General features: G+C 37.0%; 1 protein-coding gene across 1 annotated transcript; it reads right to left on the reverse strand.

Moving 5' to 3' along the window:
• Positions 1–2,095: 2,095 nt before the first annotated feature.
• NUCB2 (nucleobindin 2) lies at positions 2,096–17,705 on the reverse strand (the record flags this gene model as incomplete). Its single annotated transcript, XM_082000459.1, has 12 exons — positions 2,096–2,208; positions 3,658–3,739; positions 4,070–4,240; positions 4,797–4,886; positions 5,927–6,019; positions 7,538–7,596; positions 9,126–9,216; positions 9,848–10,033; positions 11,885–11,988; positions 15,323–15,449; positions 16,767–16,874; positions 17,562–17,705. 12 exons carry the CDS (start codon positions 17,703–17,705, stop codon positions 2,096–2,098), a joined length of 1,368 nt encoding a protein of 455 aa, XP_081856585.1.
• Between the last annotated feature and the right edge of the window lie 1,902 nt (positions 17,706–19,607).

Below are 19,607 nucleotides of genomic sequence, written 5' to 3' on the forward strand. Positions count from 1 at the left end.
AACTTTCAAGTGGGATGGGGAGAATACAAAAAAATCTCCCCTCACCTTTTCCATGACATTTGAGTTAATTCCCCCTTTGTTTCCCTCCTTGCTCTGTTACTCGTTATCAGGCTACAACCCCAACGCCAGGGCTGTGCACTGAGAAACTGTTAGTCTGGATGTAGCTGTAACTATGTCTGGGCCGCTTAACAGACAGATGAAGTTGTTGAAAGGTATTTTAGTCTCTTGACAAAGACATAATCAAAGTGATGTTAGAATTGCATGGAAATTACAAACAGTGGAGACACCGGTTTTGGGAACTAAATGAAAATGTTAACCACTTGTGTAGAGAACAAAAAAAAACAGGTAAAAGAAGTCCAATTGTTTGAGTGGTATAAATGAAGGAAATGTGACATGACAACTAACAAGATGAAACAGATAAGGAAACCTAATCTGTTTCAGCAGTGAGTTCTATTTATTGTGTGGAGAACAGGAATGTGCTCAGTCCTGATGAAAGCAGCCTTAAACATGGAAGGAATATGCCTAGCTTCTATCAATCAAAATTTTTCAGAGTGAGAAACTTCATAAATGTCAATACAAAATATTAGTAATTGCCTCCTGTCTTTTTTGAGTTTGCCTAAAATATTCAAGTCTTATTCTGAAAGGAACACCTTTCTGTAACAGAGGCTTGCCTCTGTTTCTTTGCTCAAAACCCAAATGCTCTCCTTTAATGTCACTGTCAACAGTTAGCCACAGAACAGGAAGAAAATGCAAAGGATGCTTGCCAAGGTCTGTGTGTATCAGTTCAAAGCCAGCATTATGCAATCAGAACAAGCCATGTTTTAAAAACTCACAAAAACCCAAGCAAACAAACAAAAGAAACCCAAACAGGGCTTACACTTTAGGATACTTTCAGTCTGAAATGAATGACAAGCAAGGACAATCACACAACTTTTCAACTAATAGTAAAACCACAGGAAAATCAACTTATTCTTATAAAATCCTGGCTTACAACAGTGGGGACCTATCCTGGCTCAATACCAAAATAATATAATCAAGTAGCACCCCTGTTTTAGGACACTTCATAAACTTACACCAACTGCTGAAAGACTAAATGTTAATAGTGAGACTCTTAACAAGTCAAAGATTCATGTCTGAGAAGAGTCTTCTGAAGCATATGGTGCATTTTGAAAAATCTGGTATTATCATAGGAGGTAGGATAATCTGTACAGAAAAAGACAATGAGTCTTGTTCTGTTTTGCACAATATTTCCATCAACATAAAAAGCTTACTTAATAACATGCAAAATTTTGAGATCAGCTGGCACCTGATGAAAGAAACAGGGAAAAAAGTACTGCCCAAGAGCCAGTTGAATATTCAACTACTACAGAGAATTAATCTCAACAAGGAGGACGGTTCAGATCAATACGCCGAAGTACAGTATTCCTTTTGAAGGCTTACAGTGAAATTCTTAGGCTTCTGTAAACATGAGAAATATTCACTGTTCCACATAATTCTTTGCTGCGTTTAGATTTTAGAAAGTGCAAATTTTCCATGATTAAGGATTAGAAATCTGATTTTTATTTGGTCTCAAAGAAGAAAGGGTTTGGTAGTGCTGGAAATGGCAGGCCTTTGTCTGTGGGCTTCATTTCCCCATATTTTGCTTCTCAGCATTTCTGCACAGAGTTTCTACCTAAAACTGGACCTAACTTGACATCCAGGCCAGCTCCCTGCTTCCTCTCTGAGAAGATTCCGATTTGTGCCTAAACACAGAATGGCAGACATCTCCTCCCTTTTTGTAAGAGAAGAGTTCAGCAGCTCAGTCCCCTGGCCATAGCAACCTTTAGTATTAATAGTTTCCTTGATTCCCTCCTCCATTACAGCCTTTAAATGACCCTCTTGTTGTGTTTCTCACTGATGCATTGGAGAGAAAATTAATTTATGATTCACATCTGATTGATACTTCATCTCTAATATTCCCAATGATTTTACAACCTCGGGAAGAAAGTAGAGAGTTAGTTCATGTTTCACTCTGATTTCCTGCCCCCTTAGACCCCACCCCCACTCCCCCCCACCCCCAAATAATAAAGATGCTATAAAGTTGAGGCACAAGTGGTTAAGGGTGAACTTGATCAGTTCGAGCAGCTGGTTCTTGGACATGTCCTGGGGGTAAAGGCTGATCACCTCCCGCAGGATGTTTTGGTGCATCTCCAACTTTGTGCTCCCCAGCTGTAAAACAAGAATAAAACTATTTATAACTTCTTAATTAAATTGGCCCAAATGTGAGAATTTTCTAAAAGAATGTTTATAGTGTAGGGACAATCAAACAAAACTTTGGTTTGTAAGTGGAATCAAGAATTTTCTACGTGACTAACAATGAAATTGGGTTGAAATTACCCAATAGACTGCATTACTATAATATTCAGAGTTTCCTCTTACATTACTAGTAGTTTCTGTTTTCTGTGAAATGTTTTCACTTACACTGGTTCCTTGGAGATTGTTCTTTCTGAAATATATTATGTGTTTATGAAACCTTTAATCCCAATATGGGAAGCTTGGGAAAAAAAAATTAACAACTTTCTCCTGTATTTTACTCCTCATTGCATCAACAATACTTAAAACATTCTCCCCTTGCCTACCTTTGAATAATACTACTTTTCATAGTTTGCTGAAACTGTTTCAGAACTTGCAGCTGCATTTTTGTGGGTTTTTTTCTTTCCTTAAATTACCTTTAGTAGCTCCAGTAGCCTCCAGATTAGAAATATTGTCTACTTGGATGTCCTTAACTCAGTGAATGAGCAGTGACTAGTTCCGGCTAATATAATGAATTCTTATGACATCTGATTAAATGACTTTGCAAAAAGTTTTTACATAAAGTAATATACGTGTTAAGAACAGTATCTGTTACAATTTGCCAGTATCAAAAGACATATCATTAGTCCAACTCCCAGGGCATCTGCTATTACACATGATGTTTTTACTGAAGGTGAGGGCAAGTGAGGCTCTCAGAACTAAGGATCACAAAATGAAATTACCCACAGGCAGTTTTGAAGCAAATGAAAAACAGAATTAAACTGGTACTGAAATTTCGTTATTCCTCTTCACAGAACTGAGTGGCTTAGGAATAGAATTTCAGGGTACTCAGCGAAGTGAGCTGTAATCACTGAATACAGCATTTGAAGTTTGAAATCCCACTGTTGGCCCTGCAGGAGCAGTTAAGAGCTTCCAGTATTCAAAAGGTTGCCTGGATGTAGTCTGAAATCTTATGTGTGAGATGAATGTCAAGACATTCTTGAGCTCTACTGATAATGTTAGCACATGAACAATCCAATAAAGCCCTATTAGTTTCAACCTTTCTAGAGGGGTAGAAAAAGCTAAGTTAGGATGTATGGGAGAGCAGATCGCCTTTAAAGCACAAAAGAAACATGGACAATGTGTTATGGATAAGAAGGATAATATACACCTGACCATTTTGTTGCCACCAATAAGCAAATGCAATGATGTATTATGACGCTATTTTCTTCTGAGGATGTTGAAGCAATTGGTCATTTGTACTGTCTAAAATGAACTTGTCATGTCAGCGTTGTGCCCAACTGCTGGTAAATTGGCCACAGAGGATAACATTTACCTTGGAGATCTTATTTTAAAGTTTGTGTATCTACACAGAAAGATACATACGGGGTTGGAATTTCAGTTCTCCGGCTGGTCCTGCAGGAGGATTTCCTTGCTGTAGTTTCTTTTGTTCCATCTGTTTTACAACCTGGTGGAAAATAAAATACTGCAATTGAAAAACTTAATCTGTCAACTTTTTCTGATGTGACAGAAATGAATATACTTACAAGAAATTTTGCAGTCACTATGTAAAATCTTTGTTAATGGGTATGCTACTGAGTTGAGATGCTTGCATTGTTTGCTGTAATCCTGAGTACTAAATTATATTTTGCTGTGGTGCCGTTAGTTTAGAATTCAGCTGGGACTCATATGAGAAATCAAGGTAAAGAATGCTCCAGGGCTGGGAATTGTCATGAGCTGTTATATATATGAGGATAAAGAAAAAGAAAAAAAAAATACTCTGTTCTTGTAAGTATACCTGCTGAAGCTCTTGTTTCTGAGCCTGAAGCTGGTCGTGCTGCCTTTGTAGCTCTTCTTTCTGTTTCTGAAGATCTTCTGCCTTCTTTCTAAGTTCATCTTCCTGCTGAGAAATATGACTTTCAAATTCCTTCAGCTCATCCTCAGTGAAGAGCTGCTGTTGATCAAGTGTCTGCAAGAAAATACATACAAATGTGAATACTTACACAGGAATGCATATATATTTTATTACCTTCCCACTGAAATTATTATTAGATGTACAGTTCACTAAACAACGCTAAAATACCCAGATGTGACACGGTAAAGGGTTAGTACACTCACTGTAAGAAACAGCAAGATAGCCGTTTCTCAGCTATTTTCTCAGCAAAATTCTACTACAGGTTTAGAGGTAGGAGGAAAAAATTCCCCTTGCTTCCACAGGAGCTCTTATCTTCCCTTTAAAGTGATTGTCCAATGTCCAATTTCTGTTTGAAAAGCATCTGGAAAAAGCTCTTCTAGAATCCACAGGGTGGTGCAAGACCTTGCCTGTTGGTGTGTGGACCATAAAGATTACATCTGCATTACATTAGTCTGCTACATTTTGTACATCGCATTTAGCTAAGGCGCTTAACCACACATGTACTGAACAGGACTGAAAAAAAGCAAAGGTCAGAGACACGCCATTTGGTTTCCTGGCTAGAGTGATGGTAACAGTACAGTATGTTGCACTTGGAACACATTCTTATTACCTCCCAGCTATCTGGCTCCAAAAATTCTTTCTTCTCTGTAGCTCGTAGGAACTCTTCCAAAGTCACTAGCCGGTCCTTGTTGATGTCAACCTATTTGAAGCAAAAAATTAAACTCAACCTAAAGGACAGGTTTTGGTGGAGCTAATGTTTAATTTCATTATGCAAATATGTTAAAATATAACTATTTTTGAACTGTCCCATTTCCAAGGGAGTCCCTGCAACATCTTCTGAAAACTTCTCTCACAAGCTCATACATAGCTTAACAAAAATGGAAATAAAAAGTAAGTTCTCACACTTTACTTCAAAATCCATTGGCTTTATTGGAAACATTATTTGTGGTTACAGCCCCAACACTAATAATGGTATGCATGATTTTTTTTGAGAAAAATGTTTTGCAGCTTTCTGGTAATAATTTTGTAACTGTGAGTCAGAGTACTCTCCACTGTTGGATAGGGAGGTTTCAAAACATCAAAAAAACCCAACTGAATTGTGTCAGAATCCTTTAAGGGGAAGGGAGGAAATGCTTCCCTTTATGACTAATAGAAGACCAGGCTCGCTCCATTCCTCAAGCTTAAGGATTAATGTTAAATACAGAAAAGATACAAGTGAAAAACATGGTGGTTCAAAACATCCTCTTCCCTTTCCTCTGTCTCCTGAGCTGAAAACCTATCAGAACTAGTAAAGGTATTCACTGTCATAGGTGATACCTTGAGCTCTAAGCTCCCTTCTGAATGGACAAAGGTGAGCTACATGAAAGAAGACACTGCTCTATTCCCTCTGGTCACACCTAAATCTTACCCATTTGCCAAGTGCACAAGCACATTTAGAGTCTTCCCTGTTTGACACAAAATTCACAGGGAATTTCTGTTGATCTCTGTATCTGCAAAAGATGGGGGCTACAGCACAATTCCTTCTCTGGAATTTCTAAATAAAAACTACTCAGCAGGCATTTATGTCAGAGTATGGGGACAGGGCTTGGGAATTGTAACTTGATATGAATCCCAGCACAAACAGCATTCAGTGTGACAGGTTGTCCCCTTCTGCTGTATTTGGACAACCTTCATGTTAGGAGGAGAGGACTGTATTTCTTGAACATAGAAGGAAATCAGCAGCTCTACTGAACTCCGCACCTCATTCATTACATGTTCTCTCATTCTCAGCCTTTCTTCTTCCATTTCAACCATGTCATCCTCTTCATTTTTGGGATCATAAACTTTTTCCAGCTGAAATTCAAAATTAGCAAATGTTAGTTTGGAGAAGGGGCTGCTCATTCAAATGACAGCATATTTGGAACAGCAGCACGAGATGCTGCTAAAAACACGAGTTCACCATTTTTCCAACAGAGTGAGAGTGTGTGTGTGTTAATTCTCATCTTTTAGCATAGTATTTAAGCAACAAGTGAGCCTTTCATTGCTAAGAATGAAGTTTTCAGTCAATTCATGTGGTCTGTTGTAATTCAGTGCTGTGGACATTACAGTAAAATTGACCTCAGCATGCACAGTCTGATCCTACATTTGATTCAAAGCAGGCCGAGTTTCATGTGGTTTCTGGAACAGGAGAGAGTAGCTTTGTTACCAAAGCATGCAGCTGACCCTGTAAGCATTCAGGATATCACAAGACAAATAGAGTGTTTAATTTAATAGTCCATTTCTCTTCTTGCACAACGTCCTTCTGATGAGTTTATGCTTATTTGCTTCTACTTAGCTTTCTTAGTCATTTAGCTTCACTTGCTAATTAATGTTAAGGCCCCAAACTATTTGTTTTTAAACTACAAAACTGCAAAATGGTGGGACATATCTGTCAAAAAAGACTGCCATATATCTTCATTGTGTTAGAGAGGATTATGGCAAAGTATTGTTAGAAATCTGTATTTGCAAATTTAATTCATTCAGAAGTTCACAGTAGCTTGAATTTATAAGTTTCTATATACACTGTATAGCGTATTTCCTCCCTGACTTGTGAAATCTAGAAAAAATTATAAGACTAGATATTGACAGCCATAGTACTGGATCTCTGAATGGGAAGTTTAGGTTTTTTTTTTTTCTGCTGTAGCAAAACAGAACCTACTGGAAAAATGAAGACCAAGGCCCTCCATTTACTCACTGATTCTGCAATTCCCATCACTGTAGAATTTCAGTACATTGCTATCATTACCCCTCTGGGAGGCAAAGAAATACTAATATTTGCATTTTCATAGACAACGAACTGAAGCTTAAAGAAACTAAGAGCCTGACTACTTTATTAGATGTACATGTGCTCCAAACTAGCTGGATACAAAACACGTGAAATTTCTGTAGCTGCTTCCACAACGTGCTGTCTTTGAGCCAATGCGCACAATCATGACCCTTTTTCTCTCAACAAATCTTAAGACTTTAGATTAGCACTGAATGAAGACAGATACCCAGCTTCCGAACCTCTACCAGGTTGCATCTAGCCAGAGCAGGAGTGCAGCTCTCTGCATTGCAATTTATACAGGTATAGCTATCCTGCAGATTAATTATAAAATCTCAGACAAGCCTGTGGCAGAGAAATATATGAGCACTAGGTCTCTGGTGTCCGAGTCCTATGCTTCAAGTACTTTATTTTCCCTGCTGATATGCTTTTACACTTTAGCACAAAACTTGGCACGAATACTCTAATTTGTAGTCCAAAGCCCCCAGATATACTTAGAAAAAATACAGACATCCCTGTAACCATTTCCTGAAACAAGTTAAGTTTTTGAATGTGTTTTTTTTTTTTACCTCTTTAGTAAATAAGGCTTCTAATTCTTGCTCATCCAGGAAACCATCATTATTAACATCTACAAAAGAAGTGTTGAAAATACAAATTGAGTATGTACAGAAAGTTATACATGTAAGAGTTCTCCATGAGTTGACTAAGTATCAACGCACACATCTCACATGGATTAAAAACCTCATTTAACGAGATCCTGGTTACATAGGTTGTTTTTTCTGTTTAGGTTTTTATCAGGCACTGGCTGAACTGTTTTAGTTTGTTGGTTGGACAAGTCTGTAGCAATCTCCCTACTTCTTAGATCAGCAAACTGAAATAGGTCACAACAGGATTGCGCAGAGAGCAATTGCCAAAAAATATTGCTGAGAACAACTAAATTTGTAAGTAGATTCAGGAGCAACAAAAATCTGTAGAAAAACTCTGTTAACCAACAGTATGACTCTCCAAGAAACCTAAAGAATTATGTGAAAATCTATATAAATATACAGTGCTTGAGAACACTGTAAAATGACTTTTCATGACAAATGCAAAGAGGAGAATACTTGATAACTAATGATCCATCTTCTATCCTACATTCTACTCCGAATATTGTTATACTACCTCTGAAATTGAAAGAGAATGTCTACTTCAAATGAGTGTTGTTATGCCATATTTTTGTTTAATTGTTTGGAAGTTTTTTATATACCAAGCTCTAAGACAAACGGTAGATTTAGCTATTTCTGTTTTGGTAAGATTTGCACAAAAAAGCTACCAATTATCAAAACTATCTTTTAAGATCTCTTTCTAGAAAGAAGAAATAAGGTTTAATAACTATAATACATATTTCTATATTTTATAAACCAAGATAAAAGTTCAGACTCAAGCTAGAACACTTTTCTTCAGTTAAATTATCATCTTTGGGATTAGCCAAATTCTGTGTACCGTTCAACCCTTCACAGCCCAGTGTCAGCCACGATCTGCTTAAGGGTACTTTACTATGAGGCATTTAACAATGTCAGGATATAAGGTTACACATTTATATAATCACATTTAAAGCAAAATGCCCATTGAGATGCATCCTCATCTCTGCTACTATTTTATTGTTTCTAGCTGCACACTGCTCAGAAATACAGAGGCAGGACTGGGGGTCATTTTGGTTTTCGTTTTATTAAGGCAATCTTGCAACTTCTGGAGAGGCTTGGCACTTCTACGACCCTTCCAAAGATCAGGGGAGTCTGTCACTTATCTGCAGAGATGATGAAAAAGCAGGGTCTCCCACACACACTTCTGAGATTTTATTCCTAGTATATAGTGTGTAAGCAAAGTTATAGAGAGCCCTCTAAGCACCCATACTTCCCTGAGCAATCACTACTGGTTATTGGCTGTATGATTTTATGAGTAGTTTAACAAAACTTCGTTTTCAACTTCTTACTGCAAAGTTTTAAATGGGGTTTAACTTACAAACAACAACATAAATATTTTCTCCTCTATACTCTTCAGATTCATAAAAGCTGCTTGAGGTATAAGACTCCATCCTAGCATAAGGCAAACTTACTCTCAGCAGAAGGTAACAGAAAGTCACTTCACTTGTTCATTAAATTAAACTAAACCTCTTACCGTGTAATTTGAAAAATGTTTTGGGGTCAAATTCATTAGGATCTAGTCCATCTGCTTCTTCCCACACCTCTTTCAGTTGATCTTTGCTTCCCTATGGATTAGTTACAAAGAAAAACTATTAAAAAATGATTAAGTGTAATTTTTCTGCACTACAGTTTCTCTGAAAGGCTTTGTTTTCTAGTTAGTCATGTTGCAAATGGAATCAATGGAATTTTCTTTAATTCCCTTTCGATCAGGTCTAATACTTTCATTAGACAGAACGGCCCAGGGAAGAGGGAGTGTCAAGGACATGCATATTCTGTGGAAAAGAACACCTGTAATCATCAGTCATGGCCACACAGACTCATCTAGAAACAATAGCTGAAGGGAGTTAAATTCGCTTTTCTAGAGCAAAAAGTGCTGTAACGCAGTTCCTTGCACGTCAGGCATACCACAAAGGCATCCCTACAGTTTTGAATACCATTCTGGCTTCTTCCTCCTGAGTTTTAGCTTCTTTGTAAATAATAATTCTGCCAGCAAAGAGCATACCTGTACAGAAAAAATGGGGGTATACATAGTGGGTTTTGTAACGCTCTCAACACTGTTCCCACACTCTGCTCCCATGTCAATAAGAAGAGACAAATGCTGAGAACAAACAAGATACACCCTTCTCTTCATTAGCTTTTTCTCTCTGGAAAGGAAAGCTTCCACCCAATCATGTAAGAACAAGATCATGGCCTTACAGGATGGTGAACTTTAGGGTGATCTCCATGTTTTTTCTTCATCTCCTCAAATTTGGATTCTTCTCGCTGCCTCTTTTCTTCATCCAGAGTTTTTAAATACTCTCTCCTTTCATGTTCTTTCATCATCTCATATTTCTTAAACTCCTCATGGCGGGTCTTATCATAGTTTTCCAGGTCATTTGTGGCCTAAAAATATAGGTATATATAGACATATGAGATTATGTTACCACATATGACATCAAAAACACTGTATCGTTCAGATCTGTGGGCAAGGCTGGCCATAGTGCCATTTTCCTTTTAAACATAAGGTAGACTAGTTGGGTGTCTCCTTTCATGTGACAGTGATGCAAAAACATCCCTCCTTACTTCGTTATTTTCAAAGAAATTAATTTGCAAGTGTTCACTGCTGGACAATTTTTGCAACTACACAGTACTGTAAGAAGGCATCAAGGTGTCCATTCTCATCAATTAATAATAAACTAACTCAAGTGTGTCCCATACTAATTAAGCACAGCTTCAAATAGTGCCATTAACTCCTTGATTATTTCAGAATAAGAACATTTGTAGCTTATCCTACCGTTTAATGAAAAAAGTGCCTTCATTAATAATGGGAGTTAGTTTGCAGTAGCTTAATACAAATTAAATAAAACCCCACAATTATATGAAGAGAAAGGGTGTGAGTGGAGGATTTCTGACAAGTACTTGTATAGAGTTGAGAGGTGTATCATTTTCAGACAGCTCAAGGTAGTAAAGGATGTTTTGGTAGTTTTTGCAAAGGAACATGTTCATACCTGATACAGTCTCTCCATTATTTACATTTTAATTTTCAGATTCACTGTACTTTTTCAAAAGCAATTTCACAGAATCACAGAATCACTAGGTTGGAAAGGACCTTTAAGATCATCAAGTCCAACCATTAATCCAGCACCACCATGTCCCCTAAACCATGTCCTGAAGCACCACATCCACACGTTTTTTGTACACTTCCAGAGATGGCGACTCCACCACCTCCTTGGGCAGCCTGTTCCAATGCCTGTTCAAAGCACAGACTCCCTAAAATGCCCACTACACTCTGCCGATATCTCAGCTGAGAAATGAGAAGACAGGAAAAATAATATGAAAGGGAAATAACTGCCCCACTGAGGATATACTTCTCCTAGCCAACCAGAATCTTCCCAGGAGTGATGCTCAGAAATGGCAAGAAACTTTATAATATTTATATAAAAAATAATTTTACAGAAAGTGGAGATAAAATTTTCCAAGGGTAAAAAAAAATGCACAGAAATTACAGGAAGATTAATATATATGTTATCTTTCCATTTACTTTGAAAATATTAAAACTGTCAAATTCTTCTGTCAGACATGCAGTGCTCCCTAAAGCATATCTGACATTAAAGTCTTTTTTTCCCCTTGGGAAGCGTGTTTTTTCCAGCAGTTAAAAAAAGCCATGCCATGCTTAGCTTAACTGCACTCCCTTAATAAACATGGACTGAAAAAGTCCCCCACACCTATGATTGATACTGAATCTGCTAAAGAGACATTGAATGCCATGCCCAGCATATGCAATTTCTAACATTGATATCTTAAATTCTACTCTGCTGTGGATTTGCAGCTTGACCCAAAATTCAAATGGCTAGTTTCGGCATGATTTTTAGCGTCATGCTGCGAGATGCTTAAATAATCTAGAATTAGAAATCAGAAAAATACACTTGGGAAAAATGTACCCCTATCAAAACTGCATCTAATTTAAATGCTCACAGAAAGGCGTGTTTTATTCCTGGAGTTGTTTGTACTGGCCCATGAACGCAAGTCCTGTTAAGATGCCACCTCAAAATTTATGGGCTCTTCAGCATAATGCACATTGACAACAGTTTTCAAGTGTGCAATGGAGACAACTGACTTTTTTCTGAAAATGAAAACTGTATGTCTTCTATAAAAAAGTGGTGTATATATAAAAGGGTTTGCCTTTACCAGAGGAAAAAAAGCATAATAATTAATACCAAAAAACCCCCACAGTAGTTTATATCTAGCACTCACTGCTTTGATCAACATATCTAAATCTTTAGGTTCGAACGTGTCAGGATTCTGATGGTTCAGGTGCTCAAACTGTTTAAGGAGAGCCTGATGGTCTATGCCAGTATCTGAAAGAACAAGGTACAAATGTAAAACATTAAAATAACTTTGAAATCAAGCGAGATCAGGAAGTTAAAAACTTTCATTGGGCCTTGTAAGTACCTGAGGCTCCTTGAGAACTGGGTAATCTTTTCACTGTTGGAGGAAACTACAGCAACACTTCTAACGTTGCTTTTCCTGAAGTTTATCGGCAATTTGCACTATATTACTTCTGATGTGTCAGTGTTGCATTGCACACAATAATTTAACATGCACAAATTAAGGCTTGTGTTTCAGCAAGGAAAAGTACAATCAATTTGAGCTTCACAAACTAAGAAAAACATTTTATTCTCTTTTTTATAAATGAGAAAGTTGAAGTTATGGAGAAAGTTGAAGTTATGCGGAGTACCAAAGCTAACAACTTGCATCTTTTCCCTGAACTGGGAGAAGTCTGACTCTTCTATTGCCCTGTACTTTTTGCAAATGACTTGTGTTTGGCCAAAGATGTATGTACAATAGGGTGTAAAATTGTATCAAATCAGAGAAGCAGATATTCAAGTTTCATTTGTGCAAAATGAGAAGTGCAGGACAATGGAGAGTCAGGTCCTGTGTCTAAAAGCTGCAAACATTTCTCTCTTCCTTATGATAGGAATGATACTCAACAATATCAATACCCAATGCACTAACAACAAAACACATTTCTACAACAGGCTTTTCTAACTGTTACCATGGTTTCTGACTGCTAATGCTATCTGAAGCAGCATACACTTTGATATGTTATGTATAACAATTTTTACAAGCTTTTACTACATGGCTTACCAAAGAATATTTTAGTTCTTTTAATAAAGCGGAAAACACAATTTTCAACATGTTATTATTTGGCAAACTATCTGTCTTACACTCAATGCTGTGTCTGTATTATCACAAACCAGCAAGCACTGGCTGGGGCAGATTTCAGCCATCATTCCTCCTTGGTGAGATCACAATTTCTGTTGAAACATATGTGCCTTAGCCTGTTTTTGAAACATTTTTAGCAGCATAACAATCGGCTTGAAAAAAACACAACTAACAACAAACAAAAAACCCCACCAGCCCCCAAACCCATCTTCCTCTATTTCTTATATTTGTGGGAAAATATTCATTCTATTTGACAGTACTTACTTGACACATTACTGTAGTATCTGAGACTCAACCCCTAACATTATTCTGTCCTGTACTGGTCAGTCTAGTAGGATCTTAGTGAAAATGTTTAAAAGCACATCTGGATCAGGACTGAATATATGCAGAATATAATCTCAAGTCTGTTTTCTTTTTTTTTTCCCAAACCTGATCCATCTGAGGGAAGAAAACAGGAGGGTTTGTGTTCTTTTTTTTTCTCTTTTTTTTCTTTTTTTTAGATTGGATAGGCTAAGATATTAAGTGGAATTATAGGGAAAAGATTAATGGAACAAATAAAAGGAAATCAAACAGCTCTGCCTGCTGTTACTATAGAATGCTCTTTTGTACATGTTCCAAGATGTTGCCTAGGTGTATAGATGCAGCTGTATTTTATGGATAATCTGGCCATACTTGTTTTATGTGATGTGAAGTGCTCATTGGCAGGGCTGATTATAAACTTTACAAAATATTTTTCCACTCCCAGTATTTTCACATCTTAGTAGTCATCTGAATAGTTTGAACTGCAATAATCTGTTCTTGTTCTTTCCCAAATGTAAGATCTCACACTTACACTGTAACAGACCTGATCTGTTAGGGGTAATTATTTTTCTAAAGCATGCACTGTTAGTTACTCTTTATTTATGGAAGTAGAGAGGGCTAGAAGTAATCAGTCCATTGAAGAATTAAAAACTTTCAAAATACACAAAATCACTATATACACAATCAGCTACGTTAGCTGCCGTCAACTAGCTCACTGTGAGTGTCACCATGATGTCACTGGACCACTTGCCTGCAATAGGAGCATGAGACCAGGCTCTTGGCAGCTAAAAAGCTGCCTGAGGAAGATGAACACGGGGTCTGGCAGGTATGTGAGGCAATGCACTGACTCCTGTGGAGGGGCTACTGCTAGTCTGCACTGTCTAGCTACCAGTGGACTGTACTCTCTGGACTAGAACTTTCATTAAAAGACAGCAAAGGACAGAAAGGTGATCTGAAGCCCTCAGCCAACTCTATATTATTATTGATTAATTATACTATGGTAGCACCTAAAGACTTCATTGGAAAGGTACTACACTGTAAATATCTTTTTTCCCAGATTAGTCTGATGCTTTCCTGACCCTAGTAACATCCCCATAAACACGTATTTGCACACGCATACTTCTTCAGTCTGCTTGCCACCTCTAAATGTGGCATAGCCTAGAAGATAGGTCCTTACTCTTGAAGTATTTTAAATTGATACATTACCTATTCAAATCAGTGGGATCTTTCCACATAACTTGCAAGGGTTTTTAATAATAAAATAATCTGCATAGGCAAATTAAGCCCTTTTTATTACAACTTCTTTGTGAATAACAGCATTTCAGAAACAAGATCATGCAGTCCATCATTAGGATCTTTGTTTATGAGCAACTAATTCTCTTCAACAAGAAACCACTAAGAAATTTACAGAATTAGTTCTAAATGCAAACTTCAAAAATTCTTCAGTAATAAGAAATAGAAAGGCATAGCACCATTTCCCACACACACATACAGCAATTAGAATCATTAGAAACCTGTATACTTTATTCATTAAAAGAAATTGCCTGAGTTTGTACGATTTCACTAGCCATTAAGAAAATGCTACAGAGATTTTTTTTCACTCCAAATGCTTTTCTTTAATCAGGAGCTTAAAACTGCCCCCAAAATAAGAAAAATAATCTTCTAAATTCTTTGATGTTTATTATAAATCTGTACAAGAACTCTAATTGGTGGAATGGGGGGTTAAAAAGAGAAAAAGGAAAACTTGTGTGTTAACTGAGTGTAAAAAAAAAAAAGTTTGTTCTCTACCCTTAAAGACATGAAATGCTATGTATTCATGCTGTATTCCTAAACATAGACCTACTATGTTACTAGTTCTCAGTGAGTAAACTATAAATTGAGGCACTACAAAAATAAAAAAAAAAAGACGTTGAAAAAGGATTAGAAGTATCTGAAAAATCCACAGCCAGAATCAGGTTTAGTTATTTATAAAATACAGATAATTTTTCTCCCCAGTTTCTTATAAAGATGGGTCTTTACTGGCCCTAGGCCAGCTCGGAAAGGACACTCACTTTCAGCTTACAGTCATTATTGTTGACAACAAACAAAGCATAACTGATGGACTTTGGGCACCTCTCCAACACAATCCCATCTGTTAACTCGCCTAGTTAAATTTCGTATTCTTACCTTGAACAGAATCCATTTTAGCTTTAATTAACATTCTTAATCTTGCTACCTCTTGTCTTTTTAGTTCATCCAGCCGTGTTCTCACATGGTGGCTTACTAAATCAAGCTCTCTGCTTAGTTTTCCACTCTGTGAAAAAAACAAAAGTCTATAAAAACTAGAATAAAGTAGCCTTTAGGATTCCCATTAGACATCAGCTGCAAGACAGCAGACTAGTAGCAGTCTTTGGCAATACTGTAGCCCATACTGTAAGAATCTCAAAATTTTTCGAAGAGCAGATTCAAATTTTTTTTTAAGCCTATGGTTGTAGAACCCAAGACGAATCCTAAAAGCTTTCTGAAAAGAGAATTTCTAAGTATCTTGCTCCTCCAAAGAGCAAAAGCATGACCTTGAAGCAGAAATACCTAATAATGTTTAAGAAGTGACAAATTTCTTGATCAAATATTCTCTCATTAGTTCAAAAGAACTGTGAGATGCACACAAAGTGCTGTGTTCTTCATCCACTTGATGATGGCTCTAAGACTTGAGAGGAGGTACAAGCATAGCAACAGCCACCAATGTGTACTGCAAGAATATTTATCAGGATCTGGAAACAGATAGTAACCTTCAAGCGTTACACTAGATGTAGCACAGAAGGAAAAGGAGACAAAGGCTGCCAATGGCAACATGAGGGATAACATGAAATGCAAAAGGTAGGATCTCTTCTTTAAGTCTATCACTTTAGACTGTTTCCTACCTGTCCCTTGCTGAATTTCTAGCTCATAAAAAGGAATGCAGAACAGCCACCACCTAGAGCCAGGAACTAAAGTAGAAAAGACAAGAATGTTGTGAGGTTTTGGAGAGAGTGCTATGTGGATTGGCACAAAAGACAAGACAGCAGTGGAGAAAGCCAGGTCTATTTTATTCCTATATACACTGACTTTACCTCTAGCACAACTCCTCAATTTCCCCAGACTTTAAGATCTCACTTTCTTGTAATTCTCTTCCATGTCATCATATTCATTTGTGACACACTATCTTAGTCTCAGAAGGCAGATATACCTCTATATACAAAACAGGGTTCCAAATCACTCAGCAGGCAACAGCGAGTGAGAGCTACGATTGCAGGTGTTTTGATGTACATGAAGGTTCGCCTGCCTGTATGAAGTCTGCAACTGGCTTTTTAGTAGATAGGCAGAAGGCAGAAACTATGCATTCAAGTATATGTTGTTGGGTTTTTTTAAATGCTATGGGATATTCTTTAATGAGCAGAAGTTCAGCTGTCCCTTAACTAATGACAAAGATCTAGTAAGTGTTAAATACCTAAGTAAATAAAAATGAGAGGAAATTTAAGCTCACAAAAATTGAGAAGAGTATGAAAAAAGAAAAGAAAGAAAAAATACAACATACATGGCTTATGATTATGGATCTAATTAACCTTAATTTAACTCCTTTTTTTGTACTTACCTTTATTTCCTCTATGTCAGCAGTCTGGAGTTTCTCCCTGAAATGCTTATCTGTTTCCAAGACATCTATTACTTGCCTGAGATATTCATCATAATAAAGTCCTGTATCCTTCAAGAAAAGAATGTGAAATTGAGAAAAGAATATACTACCAAACATTTAATTTTGTTTAAATACAATGATTAAACTGAAACTCAAATATCAGCAACACGGGCATTACTCTCTTACGTATCTTCATTTTTTCTGATTTGCATCATTGCCCTCTAACAACTTATTGTTATGATTCATTTGTTTCAGCAACTGACAAGGAAGAGGAGAAAAGTGTTTAGGAATCCATGTCCTACACAAGCATTTGTCATGTTAATACAGTTGTAGGTTTGTTTTTGGTTTTTTTGTTTTTGTTTTTTTTTTTTTTAAACAGTGCAATTCATTCATTACTGTTCTATTTGAAACACTGAACAGGAATCACTGAGTGGAATTTCCTAAGTCACCACTCAATTGCTCGAAAGAAGTCCTCGTGGAACAGTAAGCAGTTCTTCTTATTGTAAATTGGGGAATTCCTTGCATGGGACACCTCACCTTCAGCAGCTCATGGGAAAAAAAATGAGAAAGAACAGATTTAAACAGAACCTCACCATAGTAGATGGTAGACTGTATGACAATACGGGCTAATATTAGTTTCATTCCTGCAAGTAACTCCAGCAAAGAACATCTAAATTTCAGGAATGGAGTTTGCTATAACCAGATTACTAACAATTAGGAAAAAATACTTAATTAGATAAATTTTGTTACACTTACTGGATTTTCTACCTTCTCTCCTTCTACGTGGCCTTCTCCTTTGACTTTTGTCTTATCTATGTCTATAGGTACAGCTTCCAAGGCCATTAGGAGACATGTCATCAGCAAAATACACTGTTGGGGCAGGACAGATAGCCACTTCATCTGAAATGAGACCAAGTCACAAAAATTAACACAAAGGATGTTATCACACTGTACTGATTAGAGTTTTTGACGTTCCTACATAGATACCTGTAATAATCCACTTCCCACATGTTCTACTGCTCTCAAGGAACACTAAAACTCAAAGAATTAAATACAGCTTTAATTTTTAAAGGTCACTATTACACACAGAGATTTCCTCAGATTCTCCTACAGTTGTGTGGCAAACCTAAGTTGTACTGTAAACAGTCACAGGTTTTTAACATGTTGAAGTATTATCAATGGCTCTGCAGAACAGGTGGGAACACCCAATGTCCATACACTTGTTTAGGACGGCAAAGTCTTGAATAACTAATACTGACGTTCCTACTCTGATCATGTCTTTCCTGAAGTTATTGGCAAACTCCTAGAGATAATCATGGACACTGAATCAGATCTTAGTGTAGTAATGCCAGTAGTTCTTATGTTTCCACAATGGAGTAGTTTGCTAGTAGTCAAGATCCCCATCAAAATATATTTGCAGGAAAAATATTTTACAATCAATGTTATATCCATATTTCAACTTGACAGAGATTCCTGAAAAAAGTGTTCACGCTACCTGAAATTGCTGCCAAGGCTGGGGCTTTATTAAGCCAGTCTCCCCTAGACTTTCTTTGGTGTCCTATATGGAGCTAACTCGCACATAGTTTGATGAGCCCTGAGCACTTTGAGAGCTCTTGACCTCTGTCTTCTCCCTCTCTATAAAGTTTAGTTGAAAATAGCTCAATTCATTCAGAAACTGCTAAGATGGAATACTTAAACAGTGTGAGTACAGGAAATCCACCTAAAAAAGTAATGATTGTAATCCAGCATCTGACAGTGAAGTCAGGCTCTTGAGACAATTCAGCCTATGACAGTCCACAGTCTCTGGATATTTGATGAAAAGCTTAAGCAAACTCCTGTTACCTTAATAATGTAAATCACCTCCTGGAAAGTGAAAGTTGCCAGTCAAATTCTGTCTAAAATGAGCTTAGATATGTCAAAGAAAAAGACATAATATTCAAGAAATGTGCAAACAAATCAAAAGTATACCTGCTACAAGGAGGATTTCTGTACAAGTGATATAACTAGTCATGCAAGTAATTCTATCAAAAGTATTTATGTCCACTATCAGCAAACCTGGTTTTTTTGGGGGGTGGGAGAGACAAACTGTAATTACTGTGTCAGTGCCAAGTTTTCCTGACTACATGCCCTGGTATTCAACAGTGAAGCATTACTTTTGCTTGGATTAAGCTGCCCCTTTACTAAGGCAGTAAATGTAGATAATGGTACCTACCTAATACTAAGCATTGTTGACACCCTTTGTCCACATACCTATTATGTAAAAGAAAGCACTCTTATTAAGAAAATAAAATGGGATATGCATACAAGATGTGCAGAGATATTCTTTCTTTTGTTGGGGATGAGGGAATAGGTGGAGATAAAAATATATCCACCCATCCATCTTTTGTTTTATATGTCAAAGACGCAAGAATGACAAGAATTCTCTGAAACTGTTTTTTCTTAATCACATCTTCAGCAAAAAGAGCCTAAATGGATTCTGCTCAATTATAGAAAATACCTGTTACATCCATTTAAAAAATGACTAACATCTGATCATTACCAGATGGGATAGCAGGAGCTATTTGTCGCCAGCATATTAAGCGTATTAGATTCAATGACAGCACTACTGTCAGATCCACAACAGCAAGTCTGATTAGCTTTGCCTAGGTCATTCCTTTAAAACAAGCAAAGACACAAACAAAAAAAACCCCAAACCCAGATTGATTTGCTGGGGCTAGTAAGTTAATTTCTACACTTCTACACAAGCTGTTGGCTTGCAGGATAGAGCTGATGAATGAAGGAGTTAGTTAGATATTCACTATC

This window comes from Phaethon aethereus, assembly GCF_964289735.1.
Source record: "Phaethon aethereus genome assembly, chromosome: 5".
NCBI classification, from domain to species: Eukaryota; Metazoa; Chordata; class Aves; order Phaethontiformes; family Phaethontidae; genus Phaethon; species Phaethon aethereus.